A 21,218-nucleotide genomic window follows, 5' to 3' on the forward strand; every position below is an offset into this window, starting at 1 on the left:
GAATAGTATTTGGTATATTGTGAACCAAAAGATAAACCGATAAGACCAAATAAAATTCAAAGTGCTTATTACACAAGCACAATAAAAATTTAATATGACGAAGAAGTGAAATATTCATCTTATTGCATAAGCATTTTACCACAGCTGTAAGTCATTGAAAAAAAAACGTTTTAAATAATGTTTAAAAAGTTCTTGCTTTTCATTTTGGAAAAGGCGAAGGAACCCTGAAGATAAAAGAAAAAATATATGCTCCGATATTTACAGTATAGAAAAGTATTGTAGGAGATAGCAGGAGATAAACAGTATGTATATGTAATAGTATAATATAAAAAAATACATCATATGGAAAAGTATATAAATAAATCAGTCCAACAGAGCAGTTTTCGGTAACACTTTACAATAACCATAATTTATAAATGGTAAACATATAGTTTATTAATTTAATAATTTTATAAATTTGATTAATTTATTTAATCATCATTTATCAACCGAAAAAAGACCATTTAGAACAGTAAATACATAATTGTATTATTGTTTAACTAACTAAATAATTTAAAATGGCTAATAGAAGGTATATTAATGTAAGTTAATAGTTACTTTACCATTAACGAACAATTAAATTATAATTAACAGTTTATTAATAGTTTTAGTTGCACTCATTATAACATTTTAACACCATATTAAGTATGTTAATGATTGTGAAATGATTTATAAACCTTTAAGAAATTGGTTTAAAACATTTAACGATTAAATATGTATAGCACTTTTGTAAATAGTTAATAATTGGTTTATAAACCATCTATAAACATTACTTAGTTGGTGATTGTAAAGTGTTACCCAGTTTTCATATGTCCCACACAGTATAATCTCTATAATGTATAGAGGGAAGGAAACATGGAAAAAGATAAAAGCGTGCAGTTGCGTTTTGCACCAACAGAGGGCGATAAAGAAGTGTAAAACCTGCACTTCTCTGAAGTCTCCATCCCACTTTCCCTTTTTTGTGTGTGTTGCAGGTGAAATCGCAGTGCGGCGGAGTTGCAGCTCTCACACGCAGGAGTTAACCTGTTGGACTGCTGCTCCTGCTGCTCTCTCTCTCTCTCTCTCTCTCTCTCTCTCTCTCTCTCTCTCTGTCTCTGTGTCTGCCAACAACTGGCTCTCCTCCTCACCGCTCTCTCAACCAGCCTTGGATTTATTTTTCTTACAGTTTTATGGGTTGGAATGACATTACCCTGAACTGAGCCTGCTGTAATGAGATGTAAGTATGTCTGAGTGTTGCTTCTGTGGCTGCTTTATTTCTTTTTTTCTTAAACCCTTTCTGCTCCTTGATAACAAACTGATTTCCAACTCTTGTTGAAGCCTCTGTCCTAGGATCAGTTTGCACTCTGCTCTTGCTGTTGCGGGAGCCTGCATGCCAGGGCGATGAGGTTACCTCCGAAACAGGTAAGTAAGAGTTCAGAAGTTTTGAGGAGGGTGTTGTTATGCCTGCATAGTCATATCTGTTAGTCTGGGTATTTGCTGCTCCTGGACGATTGCAGGAAAGTACTGTTGAATAGGCATGAATCAGCGTGCGTGCGAGCGTGTGTTTTCCTTCTCCCTGTGGTTTTATCAGGTCTTCCTCTGAACCCTGCGGGCTTAAGCTGCCAATTTACTTCAACACATTCTCGTAAGCCTGATGATGCACAGGCCTTGGCAAGCCTGCTTGGGGCACACTGCAGGTCAACCAGAATAAACACTGCAAACAGATGATTTATTCAGCATCATGTTTGACATCTTATTTTCCTTCTAAAGCTCATTATAATAAGGGAACTCTAGCACTGTGAGGCCTCATTATGATTTTTTTTCAACACAACTTGCTGCAGTAAGAAGATTTCATCTATCTTATACAAGAAGTATTTGATCTTCCCGAAAAGATTCATAATTCACTGACAGATTCATGAAATTGGATGCATGTCCTCCCAGCAGTGAAGCCCCCAGACAGACTTTTCCTGCCTGACCTGCGGCCAAACATGTAGCCTAACCTGCACGACAACATCACACCCCTTATATACACAGAATACCATCCTGCCCTCCAGCGTTATCGGCTCTCACACATGTGAACAAAAAGTTTACCCACCTTTGTTCATATCTGCTTTCCTGTGCTGCACAAGAAGTCCTACGTTCCTGAATGAGATGCTGTGTCATTGTTGCAGTAAAGGCCCACACAGGAAGACTTACTCATGGAATTTTGAGACTAATTGAGTCGTTGGAGAACAAAAACATACTCTTGACTCAGTAAAAGTGATTCATTTTAACCTTTGGAGTCAAAAGAGTTTTCTGAATTTGTGAGACTTGATCTGGTTGTGCCCTGGGGAATCAGATAGTGTCTAAGTAGTTTACATAGCAGTCCAATGAGGTTGCCAGTCTGTTGGTTGTTCTGCTTGAAGACAGAGGGAAGGGGACAGTGTGGGCTGGGAGAGACATGTTTTTACACGTGCTGGGAAGTGTATAAGCTTTCTGCAGTAATATTGTTTTTTGTTTGAGGAGCTCTGCCTTTACCTGAATGTTTCATAGTTTACTGCACGCTTTATGTAACATGCCTGTGTTTAATGCTGCACCCTGAACTATTTCTATAATATTATGAACTCGTAGTAATCCGTGCATAAATCTGAGGGTGAAGGAATGTGTGATACAAACAATATTATCAGTCATCATGTTTTTATTAAAGAGGTTTTGAGTTCTCAAGAATGTTGTGCTTGTTTTATCTTGTCAATGTGTAAGTTAGTCACCCCCCTTCCCCCTCCTCCCTCTGTGTATAACAAAGGACTTTTCAACCACTGACTTGAATACTTTTTTCCCACACTCATGTTTTCCCATGACAGTAGGAGTCATATTTCAGTTTTTGGTACATTTTTATTTTAGATGCATAATCCATCTTAAAGAGTCCTTTCTTTTTCGGGAAATACACTTACAGTTTTTCTCAGTCGCTTTTGTGCATTTCTCACATCACTATTAACATTTGCAGTTACAGTTAGTTCAACCTCCACAACATTTAGTAATTTGTGCACATCATAGTAGCAGTTTCTCATTCCTTACAACAAATTACAAATGCTTTTGGACATGCATCAATTGCTTTCATACAACTCTCTGCTGCATTATCATTTGCTCATGTCATGTCAGTCAAAATTAACTATACTTGTGAATGCTGAATAGTCATTCCATATAAAACTAATAGTCCTCATTTCATTGCTTGAGTCATAACATGAAAAAATATTGAACTATTTGTCAAAATCAAGCAAAGGCAGGCAAATGTTCTACATTATTTAAAACCTTTATTTATTTTTTTTACTGAAAATGTCTCTGGAATTGAATACATTTCTTTCAGTTGAATCTCAGCTTTCACTGATGAGAAGGGGTGTGTGACGCATTATTTGCAACCAATGATAAGCCACTTCTCTACAATCACTCAGAGATTAATCCCATAAACACTTTACAATACTGTGACACTGTACTGTGCACAGCTCTACCCAAAGGGAATTTATATTTAGATAGATAGATAGATGGATAGATAGATAGATAGATAGATAGATAGATAGATAGATAGATAGATAGATAGATAGATAGATAGATAGTCCAAATTTGTGTAAGTGTATGAAAGTTTATGGAACGGCCATGTTGTGGTTGATGTTGTGTAGTGGACAGCTCAATATATAGGTCTCAACTCTGTCTCCACTCAGTTGGTTTGTCCTGAAGAATGTTCAGGTGATTGAATGAGTTCAGTCATGTGTGCTCTTAATAATTTAGAATGAAAGCCTCCAGCCACATGGCCCTTTAAAGGATCAGTTGGACATCTTCCAAACTCAACTAAACTTATCTATAAATGTCTCTATTTTACTTATGATTATCAAAATAAATAGTTATTTCGAGGAAAGTTTCTAGAAATTATGAGGAAATAATGGATCAGTAAAACAGTCTTTCAAGTATGACAATGGGAGTTTATTGCACCGCTTTCCAGCTGAAATAAACAAGATTTCTGAAAAATCAAGAACTGCACAGGGAACAGGAAAAAATTTGATTACCTCACTGTAATAGCTGACTTTTTTTTTTTAATAAAAGTGGGCGTAGTCTTGGACACCTAATGTCCTGCTAAAAGACAGAAGTGTTAATCCAATCTTGTACCAAGACGGATGTTTTGTTTAGGAACTAATTCATCAGTGTCTCAAACATTTGGCCTCAAAATGTCATGGTGTATGCATTTATATACAAGTTTATGTAAGTATTTCACTCTTTAACTTGAGTTCTTCTTCTTGTTCTCCACAGTCAACCCATGCTGTTATATCCCCTGTCAGCACTCGGGTGTGTGTGTCAGGTATGGTGAGGACAAGTATGAGTGTGACTGCACTCGTACGGGCTTCAGTGGAGAAAACTGCACTGTCCGTGAGTCCAATTATGCTCACGAGACCAGTTCTCATATCCTCCTTTATTACTGCACTGTCAAAGAATTTGAAATATTCTGTTACTCCTTTGTACATAAGACAGAAAGGATTAGATGTAAGGCGATGTAAAAGGCGGTTTCATCTTGTTAAATCAGGAAATAGTGCAGCATAGCTTCTGGCTCAGAGTTTGGACTTCTTGTCTAGACCCAAATATTTGGAATAAATTGGAAGAAACAGGAGCAACGGCCAGAAAGAGGCCAGCTGGATCGGAGCTGCTTCTGCCTTCCACTAACTCTGCCGCTCTGCTTCTCATTAACAAGTAAACCTCACACACTGTGGTTGTTAATCGGATGTGATGTATTTGGCTGACAGTTATGCAGTTACATCCAACTCACCAGGCATAAAAACAATTAACTATTGCTTTGAGTGTGTAGAGAGAGAGAGATGAAAGAAGGCGGGGGAGAGGAAGGATGGAAAAGACAAACAAAGTGGAGACTTGGGATTCAGTAATAACATTTGCTTACAATAATACTTTTGTTTCTTACATAAGATAGAATAACCACACATGGGGCTCACAGAAGCAACAAAACAGAGCTAAAGTAAAGAGTAAATAATGGACTTACATTTGTCAGGTGGTCAGAAACATGACTCCAAATCAATGCTAATTGGATTTGAAATAATAATTCTAATAAAACTGATTTCTGTAGTGCCTTTCAAACCCAAGGTGCTTCACAAATTATAATACCATACCATATAGATTCAAACATACTGAATCATCAGAGAATTAAAACAAAAAATGGTCAAACACAGAGGGTTAAACAAAATGTATATATGTGTGTATATACGTGTGTATAAATGTATATATATATAAATGTATGTATATATATATATATATATATATATACTCTTAAAATAATATATATTTCTTTTTTAATGTGTTTTATACTATATAATGATAACAACACATATTATTTAGGGATTATTCATACAATCTAATCACAAAACTAAAACGTTGATGGTATTACTTTATGGACAATAAAGCAATAAAGCAGAATCAGCCTTTATTATCATATTGAGTTAGAATTGTGCTTTAATGTTCAGTTTAATTATCACAAACTAATTTACACAGTATAGGCCTGGAGCTTTTCGGGCCCTGGGACAGTTGATGGTAATCCAGCCTCACCTCCAGGATTTGAAAAACTTGAATATCCATTTTCTTTCACTGTGAATTCAGAGGCCCTGATCCAGGCTATAGCACCAAGGCCAAGAGTATCCTCCTGGACTGTGACATCATGACTTTGTTATCCTGAGTGAATTTCCACTTTGGATTTCCAGCTGCTGTGACTTCCAGTAAGACTAACATTGTTTTTTTTTTATGTGTCCTCCCACCACAGCTGAGTTCTGGACAAGAGTGCGTCAGTTCTTAAAGCCTGGCCCAGATACGGTGCATTACATTCTCACCCATTTCCGCCTGCTGTGGGACATGATCAACTATACCTTCCTACGGGACGTCCTCATGCGACTGGTTCTAACAGGTCCAGAGTCAGCTGTTCATTCATTATATTAAATTATTTCAGCGGCTACATATTCAATGTATCTAATAACCTCTTTTTATGAACAGTGAGGTCCAACTTAATACCCAGCCCTCCAACCTACAACTCAAAATATAGCTACCTCAACTGGGAATCCTACTATAATCTGAGCTACTACACTCGGATTCTGCCCCCAGTGCCAGAGGACTGCCCCACACCTTTGGGTGTCAGAGGTTGGTATCAGTACTGAGATGGGTTGTCAATACCACAGGTTTAAAACAATATGATATCCCGATTTGATAAAATCAAAAGTACAAGCTGTAAAAAAACAAAAACAAATCTATAATCAGCCGTGGCAAGGTCAGACGTATAGTATCCTAGTATCATAGTTAGTTAGTCTAAAATTGTGGTACAACATAGCCTTAGAACACTACAGTATTATTTTGAGACAGTACCAAAAATATTCAAATACTCCCCAGCCCTGTCTATTCATGGCAATACTGTGATAACTGCACGAGTGGGAGCAAATTTGCACCACATTGCATGTTATTTTGTTATTTAAACTATAACAATTTAATAGATTTGAATACAATTTGTAAATATGACGTTATGTATTGGATTAAATGTATTTTAAAGTATAGTCCCATAGCCGTGTGATAAGTATAAGTAATCCTTAATATTAAACTGAAAATGATCTGAGTATGTGCAGGTTGTCCTTCCTTTCTTTAAACTTGAACTAATTTGATTTTTCAGGGTCAAAGTTCAAGGTCAGTGTGACCTCACAAATCACATTTTTGTCCATAACTCAAGAAGTGATATGCTAATTGTGACACACAAATATCTGAGGGGATACAATGATGAAGTGATGACATTTTATACACAAAAAAGGTCGAAGGTCAACTTCACTGTGAGATCATAATGTTCTGCAGGAACTCTTTTCTGTCAAATATTCAACCCATTAACTCAGGAACAGGAGGGGAGATTGTAGCCTTATTTCACTTTTGGTTGCATACTGAATTGGTCACACGAATCCAGCCTTGATGCCACTGTCACGGCACACCAACACCATTTATTTTGCAACTAACCTTAACTGTTCCCCGGGATTGGTGCCACCCAAGACAATTATGCTTTGATAAAAGAAATACAAACAGGCCAGAACATCTTTTCCCCTTTAGAAGACTGATAATTTTTTTTTTTTTTTTCAAATAGATTTTATTGATTTTTCTCACAACAAAACATAAACAACATACAAGTGCTCTCTGTATTCACAAAGACATCAAAAGAAGAGTCCTACAGCCACCCCTAACTGTCATATCAGTCACCCTAAACACATACTATGCCTTCTCTCGCCCATATATAGTGAAAGTAAAAAAATAAAGAATAAAAAATAAGAAATACCCGAGACAATAACAGGGTGGGTGACATTAATACACATGGATAAGTAATTGAAATAAAAACAATCAAATTAAATTTAAAATGCCTAAATAAATTCAGTACAGCAAACATACATATATATATATATATATATACACATACATACATACATACATACATATATACATATATACATACATACATACATACACATACACATATACTGTGCATACATACATATACAATTAAATAGTCACATAAAATCAGAGCAAATGCAGAGAAGGGATATCATAACATAAATCATCAATCTGTATAATGATACAGATATCATAACATAAATCATCCAGTGGAGATATTCCAGTCAAAAGCATATCTCCCCTTATTTACAGTGTCCCGGAGGGGCGCGGGTAAGTACCTCAGAAAGGCCGACCATGTTCCCTCAAACAAGTTATCGTCCCCTTTCATTCGCGCAGTAAGTCTTTCTAAGGGTAGAACTTTATACGTTTCTTGGTACCACTGTGTGACAGTTGGAGGTTTATCACTTATCCATTGCTTTAAAATACATCTCCTAGCCAGAAGCAGAAGTTTGTCACAAAGTTTAAAATCTGTCCTGCTCAGAGATAGTGTTTTTGAAGGCAGACTTAATATGAAGAGGCCAGAATCCTTTGGAACTTTAAGTGAGAAAATTTTACTCAATTCCTGGGCTACATTGCTCCAAAACCTTGCAATCAGACGGCACTCCCAAAAGCAGTGAATGTATGTCCCAACGGACAATTTACATTTGGTGCAAAGGGGAGAGGTCCGGTTATCCATCCTGTTAAGAATGAACGGTGTTATGTGGGATCTATGCAGTATCTTATATTGGGTCTCTCTCATTCGGTTGCAAATAAATGTGGTTTTGGCAGAGACTATTGCTTCATGCCAATCATCTTCAATGAATTGCCCCCCAAGATCACATTCCCATTTCTGTATCACCTTCCTTAGAAGACTGATAATTGATGCTGCCAGAACATGCAAGACTAATTTTACTTTCCTCACATAAAAAGTAGAATTAACAAATTGATATCCTTAAAAAGGCATCTACCTTATTTTATATTTGACTTAAATTAAATTATTAAACACATTTTGACTTTTATGACTTTGTGTTTCTACATCACACTTGTGTGAGTTACAATTTGGACCGGGATTGGCTTCTAAACTACTTGTGATGTCATAAATCATGCTGGAGGGAGCATGTGCACAGAGAAACTTTCCACTATTAGCAGGTGAACGTGAAAACAGCATATTAGTGTCAAACTCACAAATGCACATAAACATTCTGCATGCTGAAGCTCAAACATCAAACTGTTGAAACAAGAAGAGCAGCATATTTTTGAGTGGTAGTAGTCTTTAAATAGTCCATCGCAGTGATATACATGCACATTATTGACCTTGGTGGGTTTAGAAGTGCAGTGTGATGTGTTAACTGTATCAGCACAGACGCACTGTTTCAGTGTTATGACTAGAGGCTTGGTGTATCAGTGCTGTGTTTGACGTCTCAGTGTTTCTATTCAGGCAAGGCTGGGCTACCTGACCCTGAGCTGCTGGTTGAGAGACTTCTGAAGAGAAGGACGTTCAGACCCGACCCCCAGGGCTCCAACCTCATGTTCGCCTTCTTCGCACAGCACTTCACCCACCAGTTCTTTAAGACCTACAATCGCATGGGTCTGGGCTTCACCAAGGCTCAAGCACATGGGGTTCGTCACACTGACAGCTGAAAAAATAAACTTGTCTGGTCTTTGCTTTCTTTGAATGTAACTTTGAGGTTATGGCCTGGATTTGGTTCCGGAGGACCGATCAAGTAGAAAAAGCCTCATAATATTTGGCTGCAATGCCACTTTGTCTTTATAGCTCAATAACTTTAAATGAATGCCTTTACTTGTTTCATCAAGTAACTTTTCTTATTTTCACTTATTTCAAAGGTGGATGCAGGGCATATTTATGGAGACAACCTGCAACGTCAGCTCCAGCTCAGGCTCCACAGTGATGGGAAACTCAAGTATCAGGTGAAGAATTGGTGTAGTTTTCAACCAAATCTGTTACTCACTACCAGCGCTGTTGATATTTTACCGTTTCGCTTAAGCAGCTGTTCATTTGTCAATAACTCATTTAACTTAACTTAATTATTAACCTTCCAAATGTCACTAATGTAAATATACTGAACAGTCTTTGAGGAGCTACAGGAGTCTGGAGTAAAGTATACTGTCAGATAAATGCAGATGGCTGGTTGACAGATTTTGCAGAGCTGAAATATATAACTTTACATTATTATTTTTGTACTTTTTCCATCAGTTAATTGACGGCCAGATGTACCCTCCCTCTGTAGCTGATGCACCCGTTAAAATGAGTTACCCGCCTGGGATCCCTCCTGAGGGTCAGATGGCCATTGGTCAGGAAGTGTATGGACTCCTCCCTGGTTTGGGAATGTACGCCACGCTGTGGCTGAGGGAGCATAACCGAGTGTGTGACATCCTGAAGGCAGAGCATCCCACCTGGGATGACGAACAGCTTTTCCAGACAACACGCTTCATCATCATTGGTGAGCTGAACAGAATGTTGAATAAATAGTTACACATTTTAGCTACTACTTATCAAATTTCTTGGTAGGAGTTAGATGATGAGATTGAACCCTTTTCTTACAAGAGTTTATGTATATTGTTTACATCAGTGTATGTCAGAACATGCCCACATAACTACCTGGAGGATTGTTTTATTGGAGTCAACTTAAGTTTGAACCTGTTTTATTGTGACTCATTATCATGTAGGCAGGCTAATTGTACTCTTTTTATCCTCTTGGTGCCCCTGCACGTTTCCCTCAGGCGAGACAATAAAAATTGTGATAGAGGAGTATGTGCAGCACCTCAGTGGATACCTGCTGCAGCTGAAGTTCGATCCCACCCTGCTGTTTAACTCGAACTTCCAGTATGGTAACCGCATTGCTCTGGAGTTCAGCCAGCTTTACCACTGGCACCCCTTGATGCCTGACAGCTTCTTTATTGATGGAGATGAGCTGACATACTCGCAGTTCATCTTCAACACTTCTGTTATTACAAACTACGGCATTGAGAAGCTGGTGGATGCCTTCGCTCGGCAGCCTGCTGGCCAGGTAACAAACTACACACACAGAAACATCATAAATATGCAGCGATCAATACATTTGAAAGTCATAGTTAATTGTAACTATGGGATATAATCTGCAGCATTGCTTGCCTCAAATTTACGTGTGAAATGGTTGTTGGCATTCACTGTTTTGCTGGATTTGTATCCTGTAAGTGAAAATGTAATTACTGAGAGTGACTTGGCTAATTTTTTCATATAGTTGTGTGACTAACTGATGTTGGCCAACTGTAAAAAGACGACAGGAAGAAAATATGATTAAAGTCATAGCTGCAGAAATGGTTTATATTCTGAACAGAAACAAATATGGATAGTTTTGGGGTTTGTCTGCCAGATAAAGAGGTGTATGCTCTGGCTGGAAACAGAATTAATAATTTGTATTTACTGTCACAGTAAATACAAATTATTATCACATAGATCATTACATATATTAGCCTATATTGGCATGCATGCTATATTTAAAACTTAATCCCAGGTAAGCATACACATCAAAGCACATACACATGAGCTGCGTAGCATTCTATACTGATTTAATTTGTGTATGAAGGGCAAGCAGTATGCTGTATATGAAGATTAATATTTATTGACTGAATATACAGTATATATATCTGAGAGTGTTGCAGCCATGTGCTTGCTGTAGAGATGAACAACATGTAAAAATCCAGAGAAAGAAAGTACTTTTTGCAGGGTGCCAACATTTATAATTGTAGATTGAAATGCATATGTAAAAGCAGGTTATGTCTGAAATATTAAATATTCTAATATGTATTAATCTACTATTTAAATCACACTAAAAATTTAAATGACCAGTCATATTGTATAATGCATTTTTTTATATTATAAAATTCAGTTAATTCTCAACTATTTGTCCTACAGATTGGCGGCGGCTTTAACATGAACGCTGTGGTAACCAAAGTGGCTGTAGGAGCCATAAAGGAGTCCCGCCAACTCCGCATACAGCCCTTTAACGAGTACAGGAAGCGATTTAACCTCAAGCCATACACATCGTTCAGCCAATTCACTGGTAAGAAAATCATGTCCGTGCACAGCCCACACAATGCGATGTGCAGCCTTTTAAGCATGTGATATTTCACTTTTACAAGTCCATGAGAGCAGCTGAGCCCACATTCTTGGAATCCGCTTCCTTTAAAGACTTTAACCCTATTCTCCATTGCTATCAACTGCTTTCCGTCCATTGCTATCCTTTGAAGGCCTAGTCATACTGCTGACAAGGCAAAAAGTGATATATTAGTCCTAGTGATTTTCATTTTACAGTTTGTGAGCTGGAACACTGGAACAAGTTGAATTACATCAAAGCTATCCTTGGGAGAAATTTATTTTTGGTTAACTAAAGCTTCTGAAAGTAAAAATATAGTTCAAACTACTTTGTAAAATCTGCAATGTAGCTGAGATAAATAATGATAACAAATTCTAATACCAAAAGGTCATACTAATTTAAATTGCCACTCAACTTGATTTATTTTGAATTTTATTATTTTTCTTACATAAAAAATAAAAAATACCCCCACTAAATAAACATTTAACTTGTTTGACCAACTTGAGCACTTGTCAAACAACTAGCTTTTGTGTGCATGTGCTACACAAAATGAAAGGTTAAGTGTGTGAAAAAAAATGGCAGGGGTTAGTCATAGGTGGTACAATCACAGCAGAGAAGCAAGGAGAAAATAGACATAATTAAATTCCTTTTTCCCCCTAATCTGATTGTTGTTACTACACTAAAAATGGTACAAACATTAATCTAACTACTACTACTGGAATAATTCTGCAGTGTGGTATTAGTACTTTTACTTCTGCTAAATCTGAATACTTCTTCCACCACTGCAGATAATGAGGAGATAGCCCGTGAGCTTGAAGAATTCTACGGTGACATTGATGCTCTTGAGTTTTATCCTGGTCTGCTGTTGGAGAAAACGCGACAGGGGGCCATATTTGGAGAGAGCATGGTGGAGATGGGTGCCCCCTTCTCCCTTAAAGGCCTTCTGGGAAACCCCATATGTTCTCCAGATTACTGGAAGCCCAGCACATTTGGAGGCAAGGTCGGCTTTGACATAGTGAACTCTGCCACGCTGAAGAAGCTGGTCTGTTTGAACACAAGGACGTGTCCCTATGTGGCGTTTAGAGTACCGACAGAGGAGCAATCCCAAAGTAAAGTAAGGACTGATGAGCTATGACTCTTTGCAGACATCAGTTATAATTAGAGATCCAGTTATGAAAGTAATAGGCAGCTGCTAAGGAAAAAAACAAGTTTGTGTGTAGAACTACAGTAATGTTTGGTTGAACAGCCCCGGAGGATCATGCAGGACTTAGAGCTCAGTATAAAACGCGCCTTAAGTCGCTCACTCTCTGTCTCACATAAGAACAAACACATCAGTGAAGACATAAATTGTAATTTTTTTTAACAAATGCTTTGTGAACAACTGATTGCACTGCAATATAACTATTCATTGAAATACATCTATTGGCTCAAAGTGGGTTATTGTCCTTTATTGTCCATTTAAAATGTCAGTGATTAAAATCCTTGTTTTGATTAACCATTGTTTTGTACCTATTCATTCCCTTCTCCACTGCTTCTTGTGAACCCGGTGTTTCTTTTGGCTTGAAGCTGAATACTGATGGAAACGCGAGAAAGACTGACCAAATAGCAGGGTGTAAGTTTTTCAATGATCAGGATGTACAGCAAGGTTTAAAAACACATGAAACTGAAGAGCAGTGACCCTCTTGACTTAGAACATTAAGGTCAATTAAGATATTTGTGCGATTATTAATACAGGGCTTGAAGACCTCCGGCACGGTGCCGGAAATCCGGCTCGGGATTTTTTTTGGTGTTGTTTTATTTTTTTATTAATCATGTTTAAAAAAAACAAAAAACCCTTACTTAGTTAGATCTGGGTAAGACCGGGGAGGGCGGCATTACGGTGGATAGCGTATAGCCTGCCGGAAGGCGGCTCATCGGCGAGCGTTTCTTAGACCCACGTCATTACTATTTCTCAAGAAAGTGACTGGAGACAAATCCAGCGACTCCTTCTTACTCTCTTTTTAACGACCCGCAAACGAGCCGGAGGCCGGCTCGTTAAGAAGAACCGCCGTTAGCGGCAGTTAGCTCTGTAGCAGTACAGTGTGTATGTGCTGCTGCTGCAGGAGAAACAGCGATCTGTTTGTTTACAATAAGCACCGGACACTCGGTGCGCAGTTAGCGCGTACCGTTAATTCACGATCACGATATGATCAGCGGAGACACTGTGCATAATAATTAGCCATGCTGCTTTGTTTATGATCATTTTCTGTGCACAGTTAACGACGGCGAAAACCATACGTCACCTCCAGAGTCTCTAAATCGCTCTGGGGGCTAACTTGTGGAGACACGCAGAGTGAGCGGACATTTGAGAGGGTGTGGCATGAGACTTTCCCGGTGGTAGTAGAAACACGGCTATACGGTCCGTGCGTGCGCTCTCCCACATTTCCACCGGGCGCGGAGCGGCTCCGCCGCGGGTTTGCTCCGTCCTCTGCCCGGCGTCAGCATAGATATATATAAGAAAGAAGTGTTTATATATATATCTATGGGCGTCAGTCTCCACCAGGCGCATAACGGCAGCGTAGCCAGCCGTATACACGCGAGATAACGAGAACACGCGATAATCCTGACCATACGGAAGACCGCGAGATCCCGTAATAAACTGTGCAAAAAATAATTTGGTGCCCTCTAGATGTTTGCTCTCATTTAGCTCTCAAAGTGCACAAAATAGAATCATTGTACTTAAAAATGTACAAATTTTCTCCCGGGGGGGGGGGGGGGGGGGAATGCCCCCGGACCCCCCTAGATGGTTTGTTTCGATACTTTTAATTGTCAGTACCATATCATTAATAACTTTGATCTGGATCTCCTTTTAACTGAATGCTAATATTTCATCATACATGATGCATCAGAGCCCCCCCCCCCCCCCCCCCCCATGCAAAAAAAAAATTCAGGCACAGGAATTTCTTCTGCTTCAAGCCCTGTTAATATCAGGGACCAACAACAACATGCACATAAATCCATAATTATGTAGTGATATGTATTAAAGTGAAAGTGAACCTATAATTAAATGAATATGTATTTATTTGTTGATTTTTGGCACATAAGATAGATAAAGTAAGATAAACCTTCATTGATCCCCAGCAAATTTGGATGTTGCAGCAGCAAATATAGATACATACAGATATATAGAAGTTTTAAAAAAACAAACAAATCATATGAGTAAATAGAATAAGAGGTATATGCAACTTGTATCAGAGTAATATTTTACTAGTAGTAGCAGTAGTAGGCCCAATAACTGTCATATTTCATAGTCATACTGCCCTCCCACGGTGAAGATGGGACCTGCCTAATACTTCCAGCACTTCCTGCGTTTTCTACGTCAGTGGGATGAACCCTGTTACCTTTAAGTGCTTTCAGTAAAGTCCAACTTCACAACAGAATTTACGGCAGAATTAACTGTGCAGCTCAGTAATCTTGAGCGGAAATATGGTTGAGTTATCTGTTGCTAAGCAAAAAAAAGTGCACAAAAAATAGGCTTTTTGAAATTAGCTACTTTTTCACATTTCTGTTTCCAATCACACCCACATTTTGGAGAAGTCACTTCTTGTCAGTCACACAGTCTTGCTTAGGAACTTAATGAGTTAAGGTGAATCATAAAGCTGAATATGGGAGTTTCTACAACATTTAAAGTGTTTGTTACATGCGTGTCACCCTTTTATACAGTCTATGGTGTCACCATGGGTTCTTATGGGTTAGCTGTTGAGCTAAATATCAGTCACATTTGTGCTTGCAAGTCATAATTACGACATTTCTGTGAACCTTGAAGGCACCATATTCCGGGAGAGTGGTTTGCGGTAGCTAAACTAGCAGATTAGCTGGAGCGAGCTGCGGGAGGTGGTGCTATTTTACTGACGTTAGCTGGCCAACAAATCAAGGTAAATTCCGAATTAATTATTAAAAATGAATGGACGCTTTGATGCGTTTGTAGCGACGTAGAATGTTGGTGTAGTGAATTTAACCTTCACTTGGGCTTTGGCTGCCAAATGTTTACACAGAAAGCCGAAAAGATAGCTCAGTTTGCTAATGCTAACCTAGCCGGTTCGGCCCATGTCCTACATCATGAACAAGATAATTGGATTGTCTATATCCTCTTTACATTAACATTTACATGCTCGAGGAAATGGCAGTAACAGTTAGGAGCTTGCTAACGATAATTAGCTTTAGCTATTAGCTGTCACATCGCCAGGGACTCTTGACAGTTTAGGTGTTGGCTGTAGGCCTTCCCTCCTACTGTTTACATGTATAATGACACAATATTCAAAGGCAGTGGAGATATCGTCACCCTGTTAAAATAATCTCCTAAGTAATTTATTCAAGTTTTGCAGGAAACACAAAAAAACAAAAGTGTAACAACATTTATTGATACTTTCACTAAAAAAGGATGTAACAAAGGATGGCTATTGGCATAGTAATAACACTGTGTGTAAATTATGTAACTTAAGATAAATAAACGACTAAGGGATTTTTTTTAACATGCCTTTGTGACTTAAGCAAGATATGGTAACACTTTATTTCGAAGGTATCTACATAAGAGTCACACAAGCCTGTGAGGAACATAATATGACAAGTACCATTAACATTAATGTTACTTCAAAGTGTCATTAATGTTCATGACACATCCCATGTCATGTTTATGACACGCTTATGACACCTTAGAGTTAAGTGTTACCAATATTAGTGTCAACAATAAAACACTGATAAACTGATAACTAAACAGTCTCCCTCTAGCTCTTTGCTGGGTTCTTATCTGATGCCTATGAATGTGGCAAATTGTCAAAGAAGTGATGACCTTAAAGGAGGATGTAGGCGATTTTAACATAGATGGCCGGCGTCATGAGGAGATGATTTTGGCAAAAAAAACAATTTTGACAAAAAATGACTTAGGCAATTATTTTAACAGTGTGACGATGTGTAATGACACAATATTCAAAGGCAGTGGAGATATATTGTCAACGAATAGCAACAGTTAGCAGTTTTTTATTTTTTTAAATGAAAAAATAGCTGTAGTTGGACATTATATTAACTGCCATTTTGCTGCCTGACAAAAGTGAGAGGGATTTATCAGTGGTGTTTGCCTCGTTGTCTCTCCATCTGTGCACATTAGTTTTCTTACTACGGCTGAGTGCATCATTAAAGGCCTCTAAGACCAAGATTTGTTAACACATTTATTGTAAGCTATGTATAGTTCAGATGTCCTACTTTCGAAATAAGCCCTTTCTGTCCAACCTATGACAGCTTGGAAGGCTGTCAGCCAGGATTATTATGCTCCACTGACTAATGCCTTACTATTGTGTGATAAAACTGTTGAGGTTTTATCAATAAGGCTTTAAAGATAAACCAAATGGCAATATTTTCTCACTGCAATGCCTATGCAAATAATAAATTGAATGACCCAAAAAAACATAGGTTGTCATGCTTATTTAAATGCAATCTTTAGATGTATTGCATTAATATTTTAGATGAGTTCTTATTGATTTAGCTTGATGCAGCCTTTCCTCTGCTTACACTACAAAGATAAAGAATGTCTCAGTCATTCTATTAAAGTTGTCACAAATCATGATACCAGAATTGAAAACATACACACAGCCCCAGTACAGAAGAAGTGACCAGAAACATACCAACACACTTGGAATTATGTTAATAGTAATTCAAATGATTCCATTATTATTGTTCTATTATTAACCTATTATTATCATTATTATTATTATTATTATTGCAGCATTGGGTAGAAAATGTGCTTGTAGGTCTGTGCTTTTTTTAAATAGCGTTTTTGTTACTATAATTAATGGATATTGTTTTTAACATGATATCAAAAAACACACCATTAAGCTTAGCGCTTTGTCCTCTATTAATAAGTTGCGTCTGTGCTCTATCTTATTGTTAACTTGCACCCTCAGGTGAGCCGTTATCATGACGACTCTAGATGACAAGCTCCTGGGAGAGAAGCTGCAGTACTACTACAGCAGCAGTGAGGATGAAGGCAGCGATAACGAGGATGATGATGGAGAAAACAAGACCATCCGGGACGGTACCGTCAATGAGCCCGAGATAGACTACAGCGCAGATGGAAGTGCCGTCAACACAGGTACACACACACACACACACACACACACATATCAAGAAAAGACCACTCTAATATGCTGTATAGGAATTACAGTGACTGCTCTCTCCCAGGACCAAAGGGTGTTATCAATGACTGGAGGAAGTACAAGCAGCTGGAGGTGGAGCAGAAAAATGAGCAGAAGAGAGAGATGGAAAGACTGATCAAGAAGCTGTCGATGTCCTGCCGCTCCGACCTTGACCTGCAGAAAGACAAAGAGAAAGAGCAAGAGCTGAAAGACAAAATCAAAGGCAAAGTAAGTAGAATGAGGACAAACTATATACAATTGGGAATGAAATGCTTCTCGTTCATCATTCCATCCTGGCAGTACAGGGGTGACTCCCTCTCGAAGCTGTGCCACACTATGCTGTGGAAGAAGGCTAAATAAGGGCAAGATATTAATTAAAGACAACCTGGTTAACATAGTAGAATCCCTGCGCCGCCTTCCTCTAATTTCAGTCTAATTATGGGTGAGTGAATTAGTGACAGTCTTGGTCTACCACTGTGAAATGGTGAATTGGCATTTTTACAGCCAAGCTTTCGTTCAGATTTAACAATATATAACATGTTTATTAGTGAGGTTTAGATATCTTCATAGGTGAATTTTGTTACCTTTAGACAGACGCATTTCCAGTTTTTGTGCTAAGCTAACTGTCTGTTGGTTGTCGAGTCATATTTATCACAAACACTAGAGCGGTATCAGTCTTCTAATCTAATTCTTGTCATTTTTTCCAAAAAATGTAGACTGTTCCTTTTACAAACTGCATGTTTGCCTTTTTGTCTGCCTGACAGATGACCATGCAAGAGTACAACATGCTCCAGGAAGAAGAGGACGACGAAGACTTCCTCCAACATTACCGCATGCAGCGCATTGAAGAGATGCGGCGCCAGCTCTGCCGCGGCAAACGTTTTGCGCAGGTGTATGAGCTAAGTAGCGGCGAGGACTTCCTGGAGGCTTTGGACAACGAGGATAAAACCACGCTGGTGATGATTCACATCTACGAGCCGGAGGTCCCGGGCTGCGAGGCCATGAGCGGAAGCCTGATGTGTCTGGCTCAGGAATACCCGCTGGTCAAATTCTGCAGCGTCCGCAGTTCGGCCATCAGCACCAGCGCACTGTTCAGAGACAGCGCTCTGCCTGCTCTGCTCGTTTACAAAGGAGGGGACCTGATCGGCAACTTCGTGCGGGTCACGGACCAGCTTGGGGAGGACTTCTTTGCTGTGGACCTGGAGGCGCTGCTGCAGGAGTACGGCCTGCTGCCCGACAAGCCGCCCATCGTTCAGAAGACGATTCGCAACGGAGCCATCATTCAGAACACTGTGAGCGATGAGGACTCTGACCTTGATATAGACTAGAGCCATAATAACTCACATGCATTATATGCTTGGGAAACATGCACACACAATCTGCATGGACTACAAATCATTTTCATGTAGGGCTGTACCGAATGTCATTTTTTTTACATTTAAAGCATCTAATAAGGTTTTCAAATGACACTTCAAATGTCTGTTTTTCTAACAATCTTGTTTTTATTGAATCACCTTGCTTTAGTTATTTACTGTACTAGTGTTTAAGCTGAAATAGATTTTTTCGCATTGTGGTTCTATTAATGTAATTTATGATGCTGTTAGATTGCTCCTTTAATTCAGGGGCGTGCCTCTCTTTGTGAGTAGCAAACTGGAGAGCAAACATTTTTTTGGCAAAAAAGTGAAAATGTTTTTGAATGCCAACAATTGTGGATTGAAGCAAAAAATCTCATTTGATAAAGGCATGATACTTTGGGAGAATCTCAGCTATTGTTTCGCTATTGTCATTTGAAACATAAGGATCACATGAGTTGGAAACAACGCTATGCAGCCACCACTGGTATTTAATTTGACAAATAATATAATGCTTATAATATTAGAATATAATCAGAGGCTGATAATGTTTTATCTGCAACTGTGCAGAAATACTGGATTGAAACAGAATGGACATGCAAAGAAACAACAAAGCAGAATTAAGAATATAACAATTCGGTACAGCCCTATTGTTATGTATGTGGACCTCTGTTGTGATAACTGACTGAGCCAGGATCGCCATGTTCTTCCTCACAGCAACATAAAACCACTGAAACTAAACCAAAAGTGAATGCACGCAAAACATCTCACAGCCCAGTTAGTTTCATCATGACATCAGTCCATGGTTAACATAAGTTATTTTTAATAAAGGTAATTTCTTTGACATTATTCATATTGAGGAGCTGTTATGCATAGTGAGAATGATGTAGATGTTATGTTAAATGTTTTCTTTAAGCTGTGACTGTCAACTATTTATTTGTTGTGTTCAAACACATTCCCTCTTTCTTTTTCTTTTTGTCGTGCATCTTCTTCGTATTAAATATCTTTCACTCTGTAGAATACGAAAACTGCAGCCCAAACTGACTTTTAGTTGATTTTATAACTTTTATATGTGCTGTACCATTTCAAATAGTGTGAAGAATAAACAAATGTTTGGACTCAACTGCCTGTTATGTTTTTATTCATCAGAGTTTTAGGCCCTGTTTACACAAAGGGAAAACACAGATATTTCCATGCGGTTTGGCCTCTCATTTACTCGAAAACCCAGTTTTTATCACGGAAAACGATTATTTCTAAAAACTCCGGACAAAGTGGAGAATTTGGAAAACTCCGGTTATGTGCTGTCGTGTCAACTGGGAGAAACGGGGTTTTAGGTTCTCACGCTCATTCTATGTAGTTGTTTTGAAAGGAACAGGAAGTCGCTCGTGTTATTCGTTGTTGATTCTGATTGGCTTGCATGGCTTAATCCTCCCTACACTGCCGCCCCATAGGTTAGGCATACTTATAATGGCGATCGACGGCGTATTTATGCGGGTTGATGTAAATGACAAGTTTTTTGAAAACGGAGGGGGGGATATTCAATTCTCTAAATACCCTGCTATGTACACACGTGGCCAGTCATTTTGACCAGTCAGGCACAGATGTAATTAATGCTGTTAATTGCTGGATCGTAGCTATCGTTAATATCAGTTCCAACTGTGCTTTTCCTCCAAGTCGAAATGACTGCTCTGAAAAAGGTCTGTACCCATGATATTTCTCAAGGAAACTCAACTACTCAGTGTCAAGAGTATGTCATAGTTTTATTTTTTTACAACTTTAAATTTGGACAAAATTACATTTTGGGGGTTTGGCATGTAGTTGAGTTTCTTATGTATTTATTTTTTATTATCAGTCCTATTGTAACAACAAAAATGTGACAAAATAAACAATGGAAGTAATCTGATAAATCACCAGTATAGTTTAACCTGCTGTGTGAAAACCAGCCTCAACAGGCTTCTTTCCACTTTGTAAAACTCCTGAGAGGTGATTCATTCAACACATATTGTCGAAAGGTCATCCAATCCTGTCCACTCAATATATAATAATATATTATCTCGTTATCTCTCAGGACGGAGAGATCACTCCTACAGCCATCAGGCTGTCTCATTCTAACAGAGATTCTACCAGACCAACTGAATTTCCCCTTGGGGATGAATAAAGTAATTTTG

The 21,218-nt window shown here is 38.5% G+C and overlaps 1 protein-coding gene across 1 annotated transcript; it reads left to right on the plus strand.

Annotated features, from left to right (window-relative positions):
• The first annotated feature begins 1,098 nt into the window (after window positions 1-1,098).
• pdcl (phosducin-like) lies at window positions 1,099-20,173 on the plus strand. The gene is made up of 14 exons (XM_059358641.1): window positions 1,099-1,255; window positions 1,357-1,440; window positions 4,297-4,413; window positions 5,807-5,947; window positions 6,034-6,177; window positions 8,873-9,054; window positions 9,280-9,363; window positions 9,650-9,896; window positions 10,177-10,463; window positions 11,351-11,498; window positions 12,320-12,663; window positions 17,472-17,655; window positions 17,745-17,926; window positions 18,463-20,173. The coding sequence occupies exons 1-14, from the start codon at window positions 1,249-1,251 to the stop codon at window positions 19,024-19,026; spliced, it is 2,715 nt and encodes a 904-aa protein (XP_059214624.1). The 5' UTR covers window positions 1,099-1,248; the 3' UTR covers window positions 19,027-20,173.
• Window positions 20,174-21,218: the final 1,045 nt, after the last annotated feature.

The sequence above is a fragment of the Centropristis striata genome, chromosome 19 (genome assembly GCF_030273125.1).
Source record: "Centropristis striata isolate RG_2023a ecotype Rhode Island chromosome 19, C.striata_1.0, whole genome shotgun sequence".
Classification (NCBI taxonomy): domain Eukaryota; kingdom Metazoa; phylum Chordata; class Actinopteri; order Perciformes; family Serranidae; genus Centropristis; species Centropristis striata.

Excerpts from the sequence above, each read along its gene's own strand:
- pdcl (XM_059358641.1), top strand. Across the intron at positions 1,441-4,296 it reads TGAGGTTACCTCCGAAACAG|TCAACCCATGCTGTTATATC; the intron begins GTAAGTAAGAGT and ends TGTTCTCCACAG. Across the intron at positions 17,927-18,462 it reads AAGACAAAATCAAAGGCAAA|ATGACCATGCAAGAGTACAA; the intron begins GTAAGTAGAATG and ends TCTGCCTGACAG.